This window comes from Arachis hypogaea, chromosome 18 (genome assembly GCF_003086295.3).
Source record: "Arachis hypogaea cultivar Tifrunner chromosome 18, arahy.Tifrunner.gnm2.J5K5, whole genome shotgun sequence".
Lineage (NCBI taxonomy): Eukaryota > Viridiplantae > Streptophyta > Magnoliopsida > Fabales > Fabaceae > Arachis > Arachis hypogaea.
Window position 1 is genome coordinate 19,714,828 of NC_092053.1, and position 22,599 is coordinate 19,737,426.

The 22,599-nt window shown below is 33.9% G+C and overlaps 2 protein-coding genes across 2 annotated transcripts; one reads left to right on the top strand and one right to left on the bottom strand.

Annotated features, from left to right (window-relative positions):
* Window positions 1-34: 34 nt before the first annotated feature.
* Window positions 35-4,225, bottom strand: LOC112772083 (G-type lectin S-receptor-like serine/threonine-protein kinase At4g27290). Its single transcript, XM_025816965.3, has 7 exons — window positions 2,767-4,225; window positions 2,481-2,621; window positions 2,118-2,272; window positions 1,288-1,498; window positions 947-1,184; window positions 701-851; window positions 35-559 (listed from the first exon to the last, which is right to left on the bottom strand). The coding sequence occupies exons 1-7, from the start codon at window positions 4,013-4,015 to the stop codon at window positions 272-274; spliced, it is 2,433 nt and encodes an 810-aa protein (XP_025672750.1). The 5' UTR covers window positions 4,016-4,225; the 3' UTR covers window positions 35-271.
* A 2,011-nt stretch (window positions 4,226-6,236) lies between these two features.
* Window positions 6,237-8,593, top strand: LOC112769718 (photosystem II protein D1-like). The gene is made up of 5 exons (XM_025814198.1): window positions 6,237-6,507; window positions 6,562-6,668; window positions 7,099-7,176; window positions 7,263-7,323; window positions 8,565-8,593. The coding sequence occupies exons 1-5, from the start codon at window positions 6,237-6,239 to the stop codon at window positions 8,591-8,593; spliced, it is 546 nt and encodes a 181-aa protein (XP_025669983.1).
* The last annotated feature ends 14,006 nt before the right edge of the window (window positions 8,594-22,599 follow it).

Here is a 22,599-nt window from a genome sequence, read left to right on the forward strand (position 1 = left end):
ACTTCTTTTCAACTTCAACCCCGTTCATAGAGTATAAACCAAAACCAAATAGGCATGACTCATAACCAAAAAATATCAACATTCAACACCATCCCTGAATCATAGTTACAAGTACTCTTATTCAAGCACTTCAGAGTAGTACCAAATTTCATTTGAAGCATTTGGCTACTGTTATGAGAAATGTCATTCATTGTAAGTTGAATTGGCCAATTATCAATATCATCTTTGAGCTTAATGTTGAGATCCTGCAGAATAAAATTTTAATCAAATTCTAACGCGGATGGACCTGAGTAGCCGTGAGTTCATTGTTGCTTAATGTAGAATGGTCACCAACCACATCTCTCTCAATAAAGAACCCTGGCTTCTTTGGCTGAGGTAGTTCCCATTCACTACTCAGCATCATAAGCACATATGACATGCTTGGTCGATCTTCTGGATTTCGTTGCACACATAGCAAACCGACATGAATTGTTCTTATGACTTCTGTCAAATTAATTGAGTCTCTGATCGATGCATCAACTATTTCTAAGCACTTGTCTTCGGCTAGAAGTGTCCATGCCTGTATATATATCCAGGTATTTAGATATTGTGATAACAACAATTAGATATTGTCTAATGAGACTAATTTGACTAGATAGATGATGCTACTTGATTAGAAATATAAATAAATATTAGGAGCAAATGAAAAATTAATTCTTACATCTGCAAGAAGATTAAAGTAGTCGTCAATATCGATGAATCCTTTATTTCGCTTCCCACTAACGATTTCTAATATTAGTACACCAAAGCTATAGACATCAGATTTCGTTGAGTACAGCCCACCAACTATGTACTCTGGTGATAGATAGCCACTGCACAAAACATCAACATACAATTTCAAATCAAGAAAAAATGATCTTATTCATTCTTATCAACATGTCATATAATTGCTTACTTAGCCACTTACTAAGTTCCAACAATATGTCTTGTATTTGCTTCGCTTTCATTTCCTACAAAGCTTCTTGCTGTTCCAAAGTCCGAGATTTTAGGATTCAATTCATCATCTAACAAAACATTCCCAGCCTTGAGATCTCTATGAACTATTCTATGTCTTGAATCTTGATGAAGATAAAGAAGACCTCTGGCAATCCCATTGATGATACAAAAACGCTTTGGCCAATCTAGTAGCTTTCCCTTCTCACAGTCTATTTTAAAGAAAATGAGTTGGACTAATATTCTAATGAGGTTTTAAGAGTTGCATAATCATTCTTAAATGAAAAGAAGAGTATGGTTCAGCAGGAATCAAACCAAATATGAAGAAGTCCAAGCTTTTGTTGCTCATAAATTCATAAATCAACAATCTTTCCCCAGCTTGAATGCAGCACCCTAGTAGCCTTACTAAATTCCTGTGCTGAAGTTTGGAAACATGCATAACTTCATTTTTGAACTCTTCGAATCCTTGGCTTGAATTCTTCGAAAGCCTCTTGACAGCTATTTCCTGTCCATCTTCCAAGATACCCTGGGAGTTATAACCATTTGTAAGTTGCAAAATATTCGTCTTTAACATGACATAAATGTAACCATTTCAGAAGAGTTATAACCATTCTAGGATATATAATTTTTGGGGAAAATTTTTTCTGGAAGCTCAACAGAGAAATGATGATAAATTTAGAACCTGACAATCAGCTAATTGTTCAATGTATCCTTTCTCTAACTTTTCCAATGCATAAAGCATATTCATGTTTTAAGGGTGCCATTAGCATAAGAAAGAAAAAGGATCTTCTTGGGGCTATCAGGAAATCTTTATATACATAAATAAAGATGAGACTATATATTTCAAACGGTGGCATGCAAACAATAGAGGTTTTATAGGCTCTCAAGTTATATATTCCCATTCTTTTTTAAATGGTTCTTCCAATACTTTACTTCGCTTCATCCCATAGGTTACTGGCTGCATGACTTTTTTTCATCAAATTTGTGTTTCTAATAATTATTTTTGTAGCATACAAAAGTAAGATTCATAGCATTATTTAGACAAGGAAAGTCAATAAGTGAATCTTGTAAAAAACAAAAAGCAAAATTTATCAAGAATATGATGCATTCTAGACAGGGATGACAACGTTTTTCCATTTGATTACCTTATAAACTGGTCCAAAACCACCTCTCCCTAATAAGTTGTCAGCTGAAAAATTGTTTGTTGCAGAAGTAACCGTATTTATATCAAATAAGGGCAATTCTAGATCTTCCTCATCGTGCTGACAATCATCTGATTCTCTTTCTTCTTTTATCTTTCCTGCATAGTAGCATGAAATGTATAAACAAGCTCAGTGTTCCATGCTCCTATAAATTTTGCTCTATATAAATTTTAAAACTAAAAAATAGATATATGAAGTATAACTACCAATTTAACTCTTTCTGTTATAGACTTTTGTTGATCTGCCTTGAAGGCCTTTGAAATTACTCAATAATCAAGAATCAAACAATGAGAATTAGTTAACTACCTTTCTTACGCATCTCCCATCTATAAATAATGATGGTCAAGCATAAGATCAAAATTCCAGAAGACAACACCCAGATTATGGCAGTGGTAATCTTTTGCTTCTTTTTCTTGAACTTCGGCAATCTTTTTCGCACAATTGCTTCTAAGTAATGTTCGGTTTAAAAAAATAATAATAAGAAAAAAAAAATAAAGGACAAGGTTAGAAATGACAGAAGATGAAATGTTTATGAAAGAGCAACATGTAAAAAAAGAAGAAAAGCTTCAGACCGGATGAGATAGTTTAGTACCTACATCTTTCCCTGCCATCTTTACATAAATATCTTCAGATGCAGTCATCACTTTCATATCCATCAGCTTTCCAAACCAAAGTAAACAACCATTTGAATTTGGCCCTTTACTGACATCCAAAGCTGCATAAGCCGTACAAGAGCAGTTTTTCAAGCACAAAATCCTACAATCCTCAAAACTCATACTTGTATTAAACCAAGTTCCTTTTGTGTCTGGTAATTTTAGCCCTGAAAACTTCACAAACCCATCTGAGTTATTGCAACTTAATGAGGTTCTCCTAACACAACCACTTGATGAGTCAATAGTATTCTGCACAAATCCATCTAAGCATCCACACATTGGAAAATGGTTTGTATCACAACTAGCATATGCTCCACATTTTCCATAATAATCACAGTCATCCACCGGTATGTGCGAAACTGTGGTCCAACCTGTATTTCCACCACTCCAACTTCTCCGCTGGCTGAATCCATCCATTGCTATCTGCAGCCTCTGATGAACTGAACTATCAACACTCCAATATACAATATACACCTCTTCCTCATTAGAAATCATGCTAAATCTGAATACAGACTCATTTTTCAATTGAGGTGCCCCACTAAATTGAATACCATTCCATGATCCAAAACGAAATCTTTTTGTTGTGCCTTCTCTTAATACTAATTGCGGATATCCATCAATATCGAATTGATAGCTAAAGCTACCTGGAGAAGGATCATCAGAGCTTTTCCATGATGTTGTCCTCCGATTTAGTCCTGTAGCTAAGTTTCTTCCCAACTTCTGTCCAGGCAAGATTGTGTCGCCTGGATAGTCAAAACTTTGCCACACAAAATCTTCCGTGCCGCTATTGCTGTCATCCTGCACAACAAAATTCCCAGAATTCAAAAGCTTTGCAACCGGATTTCGTGCCGATCGCGTCGTGTTGGATGACCAAATAAGACTATTATTACTATCAAGAAGGACTAAAATTCCGATGTTGTTGACCTTCAAAACCCCTGACGAGTCAGTGAGGGGTTTTTCTCTGTTTGCAACCCATACTATTGCCTTTGTTGGATCTTTGTTATACCAAATTCCGACATAACGGTTCTTGGAAGTTCCGGGGCTGAAGAATCCCAACGCAAAGGTTTCATCTGCTGAAACTAATATCTCACCATCACTTATAGATTCCAGTGTGTTGATTGTGTCTCTTGCAATAGAGACAGCCATAAGCAGAGAGAAGCAAAATAAGAGAAAGCTAAATGCTTCCATTGAATTCTTTATATGCTCTTCTTACCGGTGCCAATAATACCTGTGAAAGCAGAAATAGTAACATTTGCGAACACTCTACTTTGAATTTCATACATACGTGATACGTCTAACTTTGGGTTGTCATATAGAATTTAATTTTAACACAAGTATCATCCAGAGGTAGGAATTTAACTTGATGACAGTACAAATTTTTTATTCTTATTGGTCATCAAAATTAGACTCTGTAAAGATATATATATATAATTAAGTCTCTCACAAAAAGTCTAGAATGCAGTGCGTTCAGATTACGACAAGTACCCAACAACCAACAAGAAGAAAACAAACTTGTGACTGGTGTCTAAAAAATGGTGTCTATTTACTAAAAAAGTTAAAAAATTAATATTTAATTTAAAAATATAAAAATAAATTATTTTTAGAAAATTAAAACTTATCACAAAAGGTAAGTTAGGCAAAAATTAGGCAATAATTGAAAAATAATCTATCTATTTATATTATAGGGTAAAGTATTAAATTGATCCTTTACGTTTGGGTGTAATCCTGTTTTGGTCCTTAAGGTTTAAAGTGTCCTGTTTGAAACAAAAAAAAGTTTCATTGAACTTCAATTTAGTCCTACCGTGAGGTCAAAATTAAATAATCAACAGAATATCCTACATGACAGCAATACAAAAATAAGGTCGATAATCTGAAAAACAAATACAAGTTCCAAAGGCACAAAATCAACTGTGGATATATCAATATATTTATTTATCATTTTCTTAGTTCTATAGAAAATATTTCATTTAAATTGTAAGAAGAATAATAAATAAATGTATTGATGCATCCAACGGTTGATTTTGTGCCTTTGGAGTTTGTACTTGTTCTCCAAATTATTGATCTTGTCATGTAAGACATTTCGTTAATTATTTAACTTTGACCTCACAGTGGGACTACATTAAAGCTAAATAAAATTTTTTTAGATTCAAATAGGACACTTTAAACCTTAAGAACTAAAACAGGATTATGCTCAAACATAAGGAATTAATTTAGTACTTTACCCTATATTATATCAAAAACTAATAACAATATTGTTATATAATGAGAAGTTAGACAACTTAATATTTTATTATTCTATAATTTTGCCCATCAATATTATTATTAGGATAAAATACATACATAAATTAAAAACATACTAATATTATACGAAAGGCTCAAAACAAATAATTTTACATGTATATCATTATTCATATATCTATATAAATCAAATTCGAATTCGAATTAGTTCTTCTAGTATTAAATCGAATTAAACAAATTCGAATTAAGAGTGTTTCATATATTTATAATCGAATTCATTGAATTCGAATTAGTTATTATAGTGCTAATTCGATTTACTAAACACTAAATATATATAAATCGAATATAGTTGATTCGATTTACTACCAGATTATTGACATTTACTATTTTTAAGTTAAGATAAATGTCAATAAGGAACTATTCTATTTAAATTCAAATAAAATATAAAAAAAATCAAAACGGATAATAATAGAAATTCAACTTTTGTGTTTTAGTTCAAATTCCAGAAAATCTACATTTTTATAAATTTATGAATTTAAAACGGATCAATAAATAATTTCTAAAAATTTATTAAAAATTATCATTTGACTCATTAGCATCTAAAAAATCATTACCGGGACTTTGAATGTTAAAAAAGTTAATATAAAGTATAGCCCTTCAAGATGGTATATGAGTTAAAACTTGAATTTTTTCAGAGTCAGAAGTAACAGATAGTTGTACATTATAAAATAACTAATTATTTATACAATATGTAATTTGAAAAATAATTAAAATACTATATCAATTAAATTATCATTTAATTTATGAAATTAAGTATAAAACTTATCCTTTGATGACGTTATGCTTTGAAAAATACAAGTTTGAGTTAGAAGTATGTTACCAAAGCAATCCCTTCTATACTTAATTTCAAAAACTAAATGATAATTTTATTGATATAATATATCTATAAATCATTACAATTGCATTTATTTTTCTCACTTATTATAATTACTAATTCTCACTAATCGCTATAACTATACATAATATATTCTCTCTCATTCACTCATTCTCAAATCATTTTCACTGAATTCATTCTCTTATTCTTATACTCAATTCTATTCATATTTACTATATAAATCAACATCCACTTTACACTTTTTTTTTAAATCTTTTTTTTGTGAGAACACATAGTATGTTAGGCATAGCTGGTGCATTCGGTAGCTCCCTATTCAGTGCAATGCACGGTTCCTTGGTAACTTCTCGTTTGATTAGGAAAACTACAGAAAATGAATCTGCTAATGAAGATTACAGATTTGGTCAAGAGGAAGAAATCTATAATATTGTGGCTGCTCATGGTTATTTTAGACGATTGATCTTCCAATATGCTAGTTTCAACAATTCTCGTTCTTTATATTTCTTCCTAGCTGCTTGGCCTATAGTAGGTATCTGGTTTACTGCGTTAGGTATGAGTACTATGGCTTTCAATTTAAATAGTTTCAATTTCAACTAATCTGTAGTTAATAGTCAAGGTTGTGTAATTAACACCTGGACTGATATTATTAACCGAGCTAATCTTGATGCACTTGCTATTGCTAATACTAGTACATCAGAGAGTTCTGAATTAGTTAGTTTAAATAGTCCTAGATTGTGAAACAAGGGAGTATCCCAAACCTACACCGAGGTATTGACGGTGATTCTCAAATATCGCAAAATCAAACGGGATACGATAAGATAGAATGAAATAGAGACAAACAATAGACATGGAAAATGGGTTACCTACTTTTAACGGTCAGCAATTTCTGATCTCTAGTAGACCTCTCAGTAGGATTCGAACCTAAATGCAGTTCTGACCATCTGTCAGAGAAAAAAGAATGTCCAGATAGGCATTTAGGGAATCGCTCCGATTCTATCTCTGTTCGTTCTGTTTGAAGAAAGGAAGGATTCAAACAAAGAATCGATCTTTCTTTTAGTTGTTGAATCTCTCTTTGATTGGTCAATGTGTGATATTCCAAATCCTCATTCCTAATTAATATGTTTGCTCGCGGCAATTGTAGCCTCTCGGAAGAATTGATGACTGCATCAAAGATGCACTTGCTATTGCTAATACTAGTACATCGAAAAATTCTGAATTGGTTAGTTTAAATAGCTCCGAACTGTGGAATAAGGGAGTATTCCAAATCTACACCGAGGTATTGATGACAATTCTCAAATATCGCAGAATCGAACGGGATACGATGAGATAGAATGTAATAGAGACAAACAAAAGATAGGGGGAACAGGTTACCTACTTTTAATGGTCAAAGTGAAACCAACCCTTTTATTTCGAATTCAAGAATTCGGAATGAACCAAACCTCCCTAACTAGGGCATATCATTTTATGTAATAGTGGAGAATTATGGGACAAAAAATAAATCCGCTTGGTTTCCAACTTAGTACAACTCAAAGTCATGATAGCAAATAAAGTCATTACAACACCCATTAAAGGAGTAGTTCCCCACTCCAGAGTTATTTTACCATATTCTGAATTCAACGGTTTCAATAGTCCCTACAGTAGTTTGTCTTGGACCAGATCTAGAACTCTCTCAACGGTTTGTGTAGCCATAAATCCTATTTTTTATTCATTGAGATCTATTGATTTTGTATACCATTTTACAGTAAATATAGAATTTTATCCTATAGATTCATTGTGGTCTTTATCATGTCTCTTAGAGACATTATTCAGATAGCTAGAATTTTTATTATAACTATCAAAAAAATCTTTCTGGTTCACTTAGAAAAGAAAGATAATTAGAAATCTCCAAAAATTGATTTTCAATATCAAAATATATGGAATAACGATTCTTTTGGCTATTGTTATTGAAGAATGACCGGGTTTTGCCCATTCCTCAAAAGAAATTTTTATGGGAGGATCTACCATTCTGGCAATATTTCCAAAGGAGTTGCAAATGGATCCAAGGGTTCCCCAATTATTGATGATTCTAAAACTACTAAACCTACGTTATAGGCAATAGTACCTAGAATAACTACAGGAAAAATATATAAAAGATTGTTTGGCCTCATTGGTAAGTGCTACAAAATCTCGTATATTGGAACCCATAGTTATGGTTATGCACCCGAGTCCATTAATATGAAATATTCTCTTTTCCAAGTGAAATTCCCTAGTATATGAAAGGGTGAAAAAGTGCTTTTGTTGTTGTGGAATTATTCTCCACCTACAACTCATTTACACATACAAATCCATACAAGTCATTTACATTCACGTGCCCTGCATGTTCTTCTTTTTTTCCTTCTTCTTTTTCTCCTTCTTTTTTCGTTATATTTTTCTTTTGTTATCATCATCACCAACACTAGCACCTCCTCCTCCTCCTTCTTTTCTCGTTGGACTTTTTTCTCCTTCTTCCTTTTCCTCCTTCTCCTCCATCATCTTCATCATCATGATCATCATCCTTATAGCATCGCCATCTTCTTCTTATACGTATCATCATTATCATTATTGTCATTATTGTTATCGTTATCGTAGAAATTTGCCATATTGATGACGTCGCCTGATCCAAAATTTTTGTCATAGAATTTGTGGTTTGATTCTACTTAATATTTTCGTTAGTAGTTTATGATTAGGTGAATAATGTTGTTTTTGTTTGTGAAAATTATTGTTCATCGTCGATGGTTTAAATTTAATATAATGTAAAGAGTTCTGCATTAAAGAAAACATTTTTCTGTATTTGCAGCAAATTTGAGTGTAACACGAAGATATTTAAGTATATTGTTTAAGAATTTTAGTGTATGTGTACTGATAAGTTTTGATAATTCAAATTTCAAAACTCTTCCTCTCCCTCCTTCTCATCTTTTGCTGCTTCTTCTTCTTCTTCTTCTTCTTCTTCTTCTTCTTCTTCTTTTTCATCATCACCATCATTATCTTCTTTTTTTTTCTTATTCATCTTTTTCTTTTTGTTTTACCTTTTCAAGTTTCTTCTTGTTTTACTCTTTTAATAAAAATAAAAACAAAAAAATCAAAGAAGAAGAAGAAACACATAATCCTACAAATTTTCTTGGAAGAGGATGAATTTACATTCATTCAACTAAAAAAAAGAAAGAAATAAAGAAAAAAAATGCAGCATTAGAGGAAATATTTTTCTGTATTTGCAGCAAATTTGGGTGTAACACGAAGATATTTAAGTGTATTGTTTAAGAATTTTCGGTTTATATGTGCTGACAAGTTCTGCATAATTCAAAACTCTTGCTCTCTCTCCTCCTCATATTCTGTTGTTTCTTCTTCTTTTATTTCATCATCATCACCATCTTCTTCTTTTTTTCTTATTCATCTTTTCCTTTTTGTTTTACCATCTCAAGTTTCTTCCTGTTTTACTCTCTTAACAAAAATAAAAATAAAAATAAATTAAACAAAGAAAAAGAAGAAATACATAATGTTATAAAATTACTTGAAAGAGGATGAACTTACATTCATTCAACTAAAAGAAAGAAAGAAAGAAATAAAGAAAAAAATAAGAAGAAAAAAAATGCAACATTAGAGGAAATATTTTTCTATATTTTGCAGCAAATTTTGGTGTAACACAAAGATATTTAAGTGTATTGTTTAAGAATTTTGGTGTATGTATACTAATTCAAAACTCTTCCTCTTCCTCCTCCTCCTCATCTTTTGCTGCTGCTTCTTCTCTTTTTCATCATCATCACCATCTTCTTCTTTTTTTCTTATTCATCTTTTCCTTTTTGTTTTACCTTATCAAGTTTTTTCTTGTTTTACTCTCTTAACAAGAATAAAAACAAAAAAATCAAACAAAGAAGAAGAAGAAACACATAATGCTGCAAAATTACTTGGAAGATGATGAACTTACACTCATTCAACTAAAAGAAAGAAAGAAATAAAGAAAAAAAAGAAGAAAAAAATGCAGCATTAGAGGAAACATTTTTCTGTATTTGCAGTAAATTTGGGTGTAACACGAAGATATTTAAGTGTATTGTTTAAGAATTTTTGGTGTATGTGTACTGTTCTGCATAATTCAAAAGTCTTCCTTTTCCTCCTCCTCATCTTTTGCTGCTTCTTATTCATCTTTTTCTTCTTGTTTTACCTTCTATAAAAAAATACATAGTATTGCAAAATCAAAAGAACGAGGGGGAGAAAAAAAGTGCAGCAAGAATAACAGCAATAAAAAGAATGACGAAGAGGATGAAACACGCGAAGAAGAAGAAGGAACGCGAAAAGAAAGGAGGAAGAACGCAAAGAAGAAGGAGAAGAAAGAAGAGGAGGAGGAGGAAGAGCGCGAGATACAAATATTGGAGGAAGAGTGTTGTGATTTCGCGCGCGTTATGAAAGTAGGTTTTATTCGGTTAGGGTTAATTAACTTGTATAAACTTCTATGCCAAAAAGAGTTGTATGTGTAGCAGGTCTCAGATTTAATTCGGTCTTTATCTTAAAAAAAATCCACTTAGATTCTCAATCTTTTTATTTTGAGACAATATAATTTATCTGTTAAAAAATCTGTTAAATAGTAGCAGTAATTATTTTTATGAAATTTTATTTATATTTTTTAGGATTTTAAATCCCACAAAGTTCTTTTTAACAATATGATCAATTATGATTACTAATATTGTAATACCCAAAAAAAAGAAGAAGAAGTGCATAGTCACGTGGGAGGCACATGCCCCACTTAAAACCCTTCCTCTTCTTATTCTCTCGAGCTTTTCCCCTTATCCCTCACTCTCTCTTTTATTTTCATTTTCTTCGTACAAATCAAAACCAAACCCTTTCTTTTTCTTCATCTTCTCTTTCATTCCATCTTCTTCATTTTAAAATCTTCATCCAACCACAACACACTAGATTTTATTTTACCCTTTTATTTTATCTCTATTTTAATATATCATCTATATCCAAAGCAAATTTTTATTTTTCACAACCCCAAATTAAGAAGTTCATACTAATGAGTAAAAGAAGCATTCAACTTTTGAGTTTCTATTATTATTGAGGTTTCAAGGTAATTCTTTGACTTAATAATTAGCCATATCCCCAATTTTTGTCATCCCTATATTCATGGGTATGTATAAATCCGAATTAGGGTTATTAGGATTAGGAAATTTGGGGCTTTTATCAAAGTGAGTAAAATTATGTTAATTGACTACATTAGTAGCTTACAAATATCATTATTGTCATATTTCTAGAGTTGTAGAGTGATTGGACATCATGTGGTAGCTCGGTGGTGCGCTCAAAGTTGCTTTCGGTTCCTTGGAATCAAGTTGTGAGTGGATATTATGTCTATAATTGTTTTTAAGTGTATTATTATCGATATGCAAATTGGATCATTATTTTTGGAGTTTGAAAATATTCGATTATTGTGATTTTTGAATTTTTGAAATAAATATTGATTTGTGAAACTTATAATTTTATAAAAATACACACGAGACGATATTTATATATTTTGTAAAGCATATATGTTTTCTTATTTGACTCTATTGAATTTTAATTAAATTTTAGTATGCATTCTTATATATGTTTGATTTACTATGAAAATTTAATAATATGTTATAATTATTAGAGATTTTATATAAATGATTTAGTTTGGATTGGTTTGGGAGACTCTGACTAGAAAACCGTAGTTAACGGCAGTTATGATGCTAACTTAGATGCATCTAACTTAGACCTCAGCTAGCAGGGGCGTTGTTAGCCCAACGTGTAGGCCACACGTTGGATCTGTTATACCGTACAGGCACACTAGAGGAAAGGGCTACCCTTAGAGGTGGAGCCACCTTAGGTGTGTACTATTTGATTTGATTTGACTACTGGAATGAGAACTCCCATTTCAGTTCATCCGCTTAACTACTCATCTATTTGTTTGCATAATTAATTAATATGAATTTCTCATCTCTGAAAAGAAATATAATTTTTAAGATAAACTTTGTATTGTCTCGTGTGGGTTATAGATGTAATATTTGCTCACTGAGTTGCAAAACTCACCCTATTATATTCCCATATTTTTCAGATACAGGAGTCATTCCAAGTTCCATTCCACCTGCCCCTCAGTAGATCTTAGTCATTTCGGTGAGCTCTTCTTCTTTCCAAGGGCTAAGTAATTATGTAATGGAACCTTTGCTCAAAATTTAGATTATGTCAATGCTCCATATGCAACAAACAGGATCCTCATGTGGATTATGTTATTTTGAATATCGAACTGTTTAGATAGTAATTATAATTTGGTTATGTAAGACTTATGGATTTAACTATATACTCTAGTTATCAACTTAATATATATAACGCGTATTTTGGAATTGATTGGTTGTGGATATGATTGGAATATGTTGTTGTTGTTATCTCTGAAAATGGATGTTTATTATTGATATAGGAAGATAATTTATATATGGGTAAGGTCCTAGAAACAAAGGAGATTCTGTTCGTGTTTCTGAAAATTAGGTTGTTTGGCTTGCTGAGGGACTTGTCATGGCTTGGTTTGGGTCATGACAAATACCACCATCTTCTTCATCTCATCATTATCACTTTTATTTTTATTATTTTTATTGTATAAGTATACTTTATTATCATCGTTATCTTGATTATCGTCATCATCAATACCAATATTATCAACATTAATGAATGTTGTAGAAGGCTTAGAGAAGGGGGGTTGAATCTTTGACCTTCTTTTGAGTTACTAAACAGACCCTTTTAAAAACAAACTTGCAGTCTGAATCTGTTTGAACTTTGCAGCAGAAAATTTATGAGACAATTTCATTTTGTCTCATGAATATCAGAAAATAGGACAAAGCAGGGAAGAGAAAGGCTAACACCATCATGTATCCTGATTCGGTTGCCTTGTGCTATGCAACCTACGTCTAGTCTCCACCACAACAGTGGTGGAATTTCCACTATAGTTAAAGTATTACATACACCAATTCCACAGGATTGACACAATCCTTTCTCACTCAAGTTCTAACCTAACTTGACATTGGCTATGCTAATACCTAACTCTTCACTCTTAGTGCTCACCCAACTAAGAAAGGGGTACCTCACTGGTACTAGATACAAGACACAAACTTACTTAAAGAAATCTGAAATAACTCTAGGCTTTTCTCTCAAGTGTATCACTCAGCCTCTTCCACTCATTGGCTTTTACTTGAGTTCTCTCAATATGCCTTTTCACTCAAGAAATTACAGAAAGATAAATATTGAAAAGTAAATTACAATCTGTAAAACATGAAGGAGATTGATGCTTCAACAGTTTCTTTGCTATGTGATAAACCAGATTTGCTAGCCTTTGATTAAGTTCTTCATTCTGGCGGAATGCTCCTTTGACTAGGAAACACTATCCAGTTAGATGAACTTCTTCAAAGTCTTTTTCTCAGAACATACACCTCAAGAACACTAGTTATCTCTCCTTGATTCTGAATGATAAAAAGTCTTCTTTTATCTCCTTGCATGTTGCTGGGTTGCTCTCCCTAGGTCAACCCTTGAGCAGTGTGCTTCACCAACCCACCATCTCACTTTTTTCCATTAATCCTTGGAATGGAAACTTTTGCTTTGACCTACTCTTGTTGACTGAAAGCCATAGGAAAGCAAACAGAAAAGGTCTTTCAATGGTAAACCCAGATCTTAGCTATTGAAATACAACTTGGTCCCCAAGTCATACTTATGACCGTAGATGCACAGCAGTAAAGAACAGACTTCGTCTTTCCTATGTATCCCAATATGGAGTGACAGAGAGTTGAAGAGGAAGAGAAAAAAATGAGATGCATGTAGAAGGAAATGAAAATCACCTTTAGCTTCTGACTTCTTCTTGATACAGATTGATGTGGGTGATTAGACTTCAATTTTTTGCTTAACCTTCTCTTTCTTGCTTCTTTAGTGAATAGCTTAGTGAAGAAGCTCTCCCTCACTTCTGTGATTTCTGACCAAGATGAAAAGTGAACGTTGCTTTTGTTAAAAGCAAATGAGAGGGATAAGCTTGGAGTGATGGATACGGGCTTGGATCGAGTTTGATTTGCTTGGCCCGTCTGAATCTTTGCTTTGTTTTTCTTTGGGCTTCTATTTATTTGTAGCCCACCAGCCTTGTTTTAATTTCATCCAATTTGGGCTGCAGCTGAATATTGAATTTTCGGCCTGCATCACTTCAACCAAAATAATCAAACTAATTAGTTAATTTGCCCAATAAATTAATGTTTGTCATCACTAATTAATTTTGTTAATTTCTTAACTCAACAATCTCTCCCTTGATGACAAACATAATTAAACATTAATCAAAAGGAATTGAATTTTTGTAAAATTAGGAAACTTTCCTTTGAATGATGTTGCTTACTTTTGTGTTACTCCCCCTTTCTTTTTCAAGAGTAGCTCCCCCTGGATTCATGCTCTTTCTTTTTGTTCCTGTTTACATTATACTTATAGAAAGCACAAAAAAGGAGCTGTAAATAAAGCAACTTGACTAAGGGATACTACATAACTAGCAATATAGATTCAGTCCAGTATTGAACATGTCATGTCAGCAACAAAGCATAGTAATAAGTTTAACCAAGGCATGATAAAACAACAAAGCTTGTTTAGGTAAGGTTAGATTAGCCTAATCACAGCCTTATCAAGCCTTCACAGCAGCAAGTATCAGATTTATTTCACACCAAAAAACTGACCACATTAGCTGCAATCACAATGCACAATGAAATTCAATAGCGGCAGTTAATGTTCCTCCAAAAATTTCACTACTCATGCTATTACTCCCCCCTTTTGTCATCAAGGGCGGACAATAAGCAAGATCAATAAAAAAATAGAAAAACTCCTGCAAGAAGGTGTTAGAACACAATTTAAAATATCAAATAAATTAAAATAAGTGCAGCAGTAGTTGGGATATTATAGTCATCCAAGACAACAAAAAAAACTAGTTCAAGAGTAACAAAAGAAACAGTTTTTATGAGACAAAAAGAGAGCAGACTGCAGCAGTTTTCACGAGACAAATCTTAGCATCTGAACCACTTCCCTTTGAATCAGCTTCCTCATCAGCATCAGTGGCAGGATCTTCATTTTTTTGAAGGTTATCAATGAACGTCATGAACACAGCCACTCTATCCCTTGATTTTCGGAGAAAATTCTCATGCTTGCTTGCTAGCTTCCTTTGTTCTTTACTCATGGCAATCAAGTGATTGGATTGGGAGACAAACTCCTGGACTAAATCTTTGACAATAATCACCAGAGCAGATTTTTGGCCAGTGGAGATGGAAGTACCCTCGGTGGATGGAGGAAGAGATTCCTTAGAAATAAAGTCAACAACTTCATCATCTAAGACCACCGTCTTAGATTGGGTAGGTTCTTTTTGCTGTTTTACTGAACCACCCCCTTTTAGATATGAATGTCTGTTTTCATAATCCTCATTGGACAAGTCAACACCAAAATGCTTAAAAACACAAGTTAGAAACATACCATAAGGAAGGGCTTTGTCTTTCTCACTTCTAACAGAGTCAAACATGTATCTAACCATCAAATAGGCAAAAGAAATTTCTGTTTTAGTGAGCTGGGCATACAAAACAAGAGTGTCAGTATAAGAAACCCTTTAATATGAACCACTTTGAGGAAGTATGATGTGGTTGACAATGCGGTGCAACTGAGCACGCTCATATCCTAGAGCTTTGTGAGTGGGTGTAATACCATCAATCAAGGAAACATGTTCACAAATATGAGCCAAAGCATCATAAAAAGAAATACCAACTCCTTCATCCCACTTAACAGAAGTATAAGCACAAGGCCCAACATCAGTATACTTCAAAGAATCATTAATTGTTTCATCATTTAAAACAATGTCTCTGCCCTTAACATAAGAATGAACACTGCCTTCATGGTATGTCATGTTAGCATAAAACTCTTTGACCAAAAGAGGGTAAACAGGCTTTTTGATGGAAAAGAGATGATGCCAGTCCAGAAATTCTAAATTTTCAACAAAAGGAAAACCTTTCTTTTTCAAAGCTGGCAAAGCAGCAAGAAAAGAGGGGCACATGGTACGGTACTTAATAACTCCTTCATAAAAGTCATTATTCATGGCAGACTTGAATCTATAAGGGTTATAGTTCGAGTGGAAAGTCAAGAAATGAGATTTGTGATCAAACGGGCCAATGTCAGGTTCTCTAACAAATTTAAGAGGGATTCGAGTTTTACCTCTCTGAGAATGCAAGGGAACAGACCTTGTCTTAGGTTGTGTGCGCTCAGAAGTAGGTTCAGGCGCTGCTCGTCGTTTCCCTTTCGAGAGCTCACCTTCGACGACCCAGGTTTGGATGGTGGTTCCTTCGGAGGTGGCGTCAGCTTGGCTGAAGGAGGGAACCTTGAAGGGTTCTTAGTGCGAGCCATAGGATCAATCCTAGGAGGTAAGGTAGGAGGAGAAGGAGATGGAGTGAAGGTTCAGTCCTGAGAGCGAGTTGAGGGTTTTGGTCTTGCTGGAAGCTTGTGAATCTTTTCATGCTGTGGCCTTTTTGAAATAACTTTCTTCCTCATTTGGTTGGTTTCTGAATTTTGAAGGAAGAAAAGTAGTAAAGGTAGTGGGGAGAAACCGAAGGGTTAGAGGAGTTATGGAGGGAGAAGAAAGAGTGTTGATAATCGTACCCAAAAGAAAGTTTCTCAAACCATGCAACTGCATCACCTTCAGATTTGACTTGAAGGAACTTGACATTACAAAAAGAAAGATTTGATTTTATTTTAAAATTAAAAAGGAAATCAATTTTAAAAATTGAAACTTTTTGGACATAATGACAAAAAGAAATAAACTAAAGCAAACAGGCCAACAAAAAACAAAACAAGACAAAAATATATCATTCATATTGGGCCCAGAGATGGTTGGATTTAAGGAAACACATTGGACCACTCCAGATCTGATTTTGAGGTTGGCCCAGATAAATCTGCACGTGCAACAAACTCAGAACACGCTGATTGAAGGGAACGTTCTTCACTTGCCCAGAATTGTCTGATACCTGTTTATGAGACAAAAACTCCAACAAACACATCAGCAACTTTCAAACAAAGAATCATAGCTTAAAATTCCTAGACTAGTCCTAAGCATGCAGAATCAGTCCTCATCAGCTAGTGTTTTAGTGAAAATATCTACCAATTGCTCTTCTGATTTAACAAATTGAATGCTAATATCCCCTTTTTGAACATGTTCTCTTATTGAGTGAAATTTCACTTCAATATGTTTAGTCCTAGAGTGCAAAACTGGATTTTTAGAAATATTAATGGCACTCATATTATCACACAGCAAGAAAATATTTTCAGCATTTAACTTGTAATCAGCAAGCTGTGTTTTTAACCACATAAGCTGAGAATAACAAGAAGAAGCAGCTATATACTTAGCCTCTGCAGTGGATAAAGCCACTTTTGGCTGCTTCTTACTTGACCAAACATTCAAGGACCTTCCAAGGAAGCAACATAAGCCTGAAGTGCTCCTTCTATCAACTCTATCACCGGCAAAATCTGCATCACAATAACCAACTACAGAAAAATCATGAATCTTAGGATACCAAAGACCAAAATTGGATGTGCCATGAACATATCTAATGATCCTCTTAACTGCAGAAAGATGAGACTTTTTTGGTTTAGATTGGAATCTTGAACACATTCTGACACTTTGCACAATATCAGGTCTAGAGAAAGTTAAGTACATAAGAGAGCCAATCATTCCTCTATACCTAGTCTCATCAACATCTTTCTCAGTTTTTCCCTTATCTAATTTTGAGTTAAGGTGCATGGGGTTCCCATGGGTTTGGCATTTTTCATACCAAATTTCTTAACTAGTTCCTTGGCATATTTTTCTTGATGAATGAAAATACCATTTTTAGTTTGTTTAATTTGCAGCCCAAGAAAAAAATTAAGTTCACCCATCATACTCATGTCAAATTCACTTGTCATGAGTTTCCCAAATTCAGAAAAAGGGATTCATTGGCTGATCCAAAAATAATGTCATCAACATATATTTGGACTAGAATGAAAAAATCATTAGAATTCTTGATAAATAGAGTTGTGTCTGTAGTGCCTCTTTGAAAACCATTTTTCAAAAGAAAAGAACCAAGTCTCTCATACCAAGCTCTAGGAGCTTGTCTCAAACCATAGAGAGCTTTTGATAATTTGAAAACATGGTTAGAAAGCTCTTTATTTTCAAAACCAGGTGGATGCTCCACATACACTTCTCTATTTATCACACCATTTAAAAATACACATTTCACATCCATTTGTAAAATTTAAAACCACAAAAAGCAGCATAAGCTAAAAGAAGTCTTATGGCTTCCATTCGGGCAACAGGGGCAAAGGATTCATCAAAGTCTATTCCCTCTTCTTGGTCATATCCTTGTGCCACTAGCCTTGCTTTGTTTCTTACAATGCTACCATCCTCTCCTAGCTTGTTCCGAAATATCAACTTGGTGCCGGTCACTTTCTTTCCATTCGGTCTTGGAACCAATGTCCACACTTGGTTCTTCTCAAATTCAAGAAGCTCATCTTCCATTGCTTCTGCCCAAGAAGGGTCACTAAGGGCTTCCTTAACATTTTGAGGCTTCATTTGTGAGAGAAGGGCAATGTTTGTTCCTTCATTTTCCTTTCTAGTTGAAGACCGAGTTTTCACCCCATGAGAGACGTCCCCAATGACAAATTTCTCAGGATAATTCTTCAAGAATTTCCATTCACGAGGTCTGGTGGACTTGGAGGTAGATTTAGTTACCAAGGGATTCTGGATACTGCTGGTTTTAGGGTCTCCTTCAGATTCATGAGACAAAATAGAATTGTCTCTTAAATTTTTAGCAGCTGCAGTTTCTGGTTCAGCTTGTTCAGAATTTTCATTTTCATGATTTTGTGCAGTTTCATCGTCCTTTTGAGCTTGATTCCCTGCATCACAATCTTCCAAAATACTTTGCACCAAGTTAGTATCACAAAATGTAACATGTATGGACTCCTCAATAATCTTAGCATCTTGATGATAAACTCTAAATGCTTTACTAGTTGTGGAATATCCTACAAACAAGCACTCATACGCCTTTGGATCAAATTTACCCAAATTATCCTTGTTATTAAGAACAAAATATTTGCATCCAAAGCTGTGCAAGTAGTCCAAGTTTGGTGGGTAACCTTTCCAAAGTTCATAAGGAGTTTTCTTAAAAAATTTTCTTATGATAGTTCTATTCAAAATGTGGCAAGCTGTGTTAATCGCTTCAGCCCAAAGGAATTTTGGAACATTGCTCTCACAAAGCATAGCTCTTGTCATTTCTTGTATGCTTCTATTTCTTCTTTCCACAACACCATTTTTTTGTGGTGTCCTTGGACAAGAGAAGTTGTGAGATATTCCAAATTCCTCACAAAAGGATTCAAATAAATTGTTTTCAAATTCAGTTCCATGATCACTTCTTATAGAAGAGATCTTTAACTTCTTTTCATTTTGAATTTTCTTGCAAAAGATTTCAAAGGCCGAAAAAGCTTCATTTTTGTGTGAAAGAAATAAAATCCAACCAAACCTAGAATAGTCATCCACTATCACTAAACCATAATGTTTACCACCTAGGCTTTGAGTTCTTGTTGGACCAAATAAATCAATGTGTAGCAACTCAAGTGGCCTTTTAGTAGAGATGTCTTCCTTTGGTTTAAATGAACTTTTTGTTTGTTTTCCCATTTGGCAAGCATCACAAGTGATGTCTTTGTCAAACCTTGTCAAAGGAAGACCTCTTACTAACCCTTTCTTTACAAGTTTGTTTATTTGAAACATACTTGCATGGCCCAATCTCTTGTGCCATAGCCACTTTTCAGATTCTTTAGAATGTAAACAAGCTACATTTTGATCCTTTAGTTCATCAAGGGTAAGTCCATACACATTATTACAATGCTTGGCAACAAAAAGCACTTCATTAGTCTTTTCATTTACAACACAGCATTCAAGTCTTTTGAAAGTCACTAAATATCCTAAATCACACAGCTGATTCAAAAGATTGTGATTCAATCCACATACAAAAAATACATCATCAATGAAGGTAGAGTGTTCATTACCTACCTTTCTAACAGCAATTATTTTACCTTTACCATCATCTCCAAAGGTCACAAAACCTCCATCATACTTGTTTAGTTTGATGAAGTAAGTTGACCTTCCAGTCATATGCCTTGAGCATCCACTATCCAAGTACCACATATCCTTTTTGTTCTTAGATGCTAGGCAAATCTGCATGAGAAACTTCAAGTAACCTTAGGTATCCAAATTAATTTGGATCCTTTGAAGTTAATCCATCTTGGTTGCCCAAGTGCATTGAAATCACACACAACATTGTAAATTTGGTTTCCTACAATTCTTTTTTCAATGAAACATTGTGAATGTGAATGACCAAATTTTTTACAATTAAAACAATGATTTTCTGATGCATGTTGCTGAAATTGAGATGAGCTACCATGCTAGAAATGATTAAAGGGCTGAAATTTTCTTGTTTTTGGAAGAGGTGTATTTCTTTTGACAAACTGATTTTTGTTATAATTATTCTTCTTTGTAAAAGCATTTTCATCAAAACTTTTGAAAACTTTTGGACTTTTTGAATATGAGGGTTTGTTGTAAAATGGTGGTTTCTTGAAGGCAGCCTCATTTTTCAAAATGTACCCCAGACCTGATCTATTTAAAGTAGGTTCGGTTCTTGGTGAGGGCTCATTTTCACTTGTGTAAACTTTATCAAATTTCTCCTCAAGTGTTGGAACATATCCAATACCAGATTTGTTGGATGTGGATTTAGTATTTGATGAAGAAGCCACAAATTTCATAGAGGAATCATTAAAAATTGCACTTTCCTTGGTTATATAACCTAAACCAGATTTTTCAAACAATGGTCTTTGGCTTGCAAGTAATTTGTCCAAGTTACTAGAACTTTGAGCAAATTTTGCTAAGTCACTATTCAGCCTTTTGATCATATCATTTAATCTTTCATTTTCAGCAATTAACTATTGAGAAGGATCCACAATGTGCTTTCTTTTTAATTTTTTAAGTTCAGATTTTAGAAATCTGTTTTCTTCAATAATGTCAAAAGCACATTCAGTTTCCTTCACTTTTTCTTTTAAAAAATCATTTTCAGCTTTTAACACATCTTTTTCAAATCTGCATTTATTGTACTTATCTAACAGTTTTGAGGTGTTTAGAGTAAGATCATCAATAATATCATGTAAATAATCTATGGACAAGTCATAGTAATTTACCTCATCAAGATTATTATTTCCAGCCATGAAGTAGTCTTTATCTTCACCTTCAGAATCTTCACCTTCAGAATCTGCTTCCTCATTGGAGTCGTTCTCAAGATCCTCCCAAGCTACCATGAGCACTCTCCTCTTTTCTCTCTTTCCTTTGTCCTCCTTTTTGAGTTTTGGACAGTTTAGCTTGAAATGTCCAGCCTCATTGCAATGATGACACGTCACCTTGCTCAAGTCCATTTTGTATTCCTTTGAGCTTGAACCCTTGTACTTGCCCTTGTTCTTCATCATCCTTCTAAATCTCCTAACAAAAAACATAGGCTCATCATCTGAAATACCATCACTAGACTCACTCTCTTTTGATTCTATTTTTGACTTGAGGGCTATTCCCTTTTTCTTTGAGTCCGGGTTTGTGTGTGTGGTTTCATAGGCAAGGAGTTTTCCTCTCAGCTTATCATATGTTATAGGGCTTAGATTATTGCTCTCGACTAGGATAGTGGCAGTGGTTTCCCATTATTTTGTGAGGCTTCTAAGGAGTTTTCTCACTAGGGTTTGTTCTGAGTAGTTTGTACCCATAGCATCAAGGTTGTTGATTATGATTGAGAATCTTTCGAAAACTTCATCAATGCTTTCTTCATCCTTCATATTAAACATCTCGTACTCTTTTCGCAGCATATCAATCCTTGTTTCTTTGACTTGTTTAGTGCCTTCGTGTGTAACCTGGAGTTTTTCCCAGATTTCTTTGGCTGTCTTGTATCTAGACACCTTTCGGTACTCTTCAAAGCTGATAGCACAGTGAAGAAGGTTGATGGCTTTAGCATTCAGCTCCATCTTCTTCTTATCATCTTCATTCCATTCAGTTTCTTCTTTTGGAGTCACCACTCCATCAGCACTTGTTTTTGTTGGGGTCTTGGGACCACTCACAACAATCTTCCATATGTTGTAGTTAATGGATTGGATGAAGATTCTCATCCTCTCTTTCCAGTAGGCATAGTTCTTCCCCTTGAAGAAATGAGGCCGGTTGTTTGACTGGCCTTTAGTGAGGGTGTAGGCAACTGTGGTTGTGCCCAAGTTGTTCGCCATTGGATCTTTGCTCCAAGCGGTGAAGCTTGATTCTTGAGACCTTAGTTCCTAATACCAATTGAAGGTTGTAGAAGGTTTAGAGAAGGGGGTTGAATCTATGACCTTCTTTTGAGTTACTGAACAGACCCTTTTAAAAACAAACTTGCAGTATGAATCTGTTTGAACTTTGCAGTAGAAAATTTATGAGAAAATTTTATTTTGTCTCATGAATATCAGAAAAAAGGACAGAGCAGGGAAGAAAAAAGCTAACACCATCATGTATCCTGGTTCGGTTGCCTTGTGCTATGCAACATACGTCCAGTCT

Excerpts from the sequence above, each read along its gene's own strand:
- LOC112769718 (XM_025814198.1), top strand. The coding sequence starts at position 6,237 with ATGTTAGGCATAGCTGGTGCATTCGGTAGCTCCCTATTCAGTGCAATG. Across the intron at positions 6,669-7,098 it reads CATCAGAGAGTTCTGAATTA|CCTCTCGGAAGAATTGATGA; the intron begins GTTAGTTTAAAT and ends CGGCAATTGTAG. Across the intron at positions 7,324-8,564 it reads ACAAAAGATAGGGGGAACAG|AAATTTGCCATATTGATGAC; the intron begins GTTACCTACTTT and ends TCGTTATCGTAG.
- LOC112772083 (XM_025816965.3), bottom strand. The coding sequence starts at position 4,015 with ATGGAAGCATTTAGCTTTCTCTTATTTTGCTTCTCTCTGCTTATGGCT. Across the intron at positions 2,622-2,766 it reads GATGGCAGGGAAAGATGTAG|AAGCAATTGTGCGAAAAAGA; the intron begins GTACTAAACTAT and ends AACATTACTTAG. Across the intron at positions 1,499-2,117 it reads GTTTTGGACCAGTTTATAAG|GGTATCTTGGAAGATGGACA; the intron begins GTAATCAAATGG and ends TATAACTCCCAG.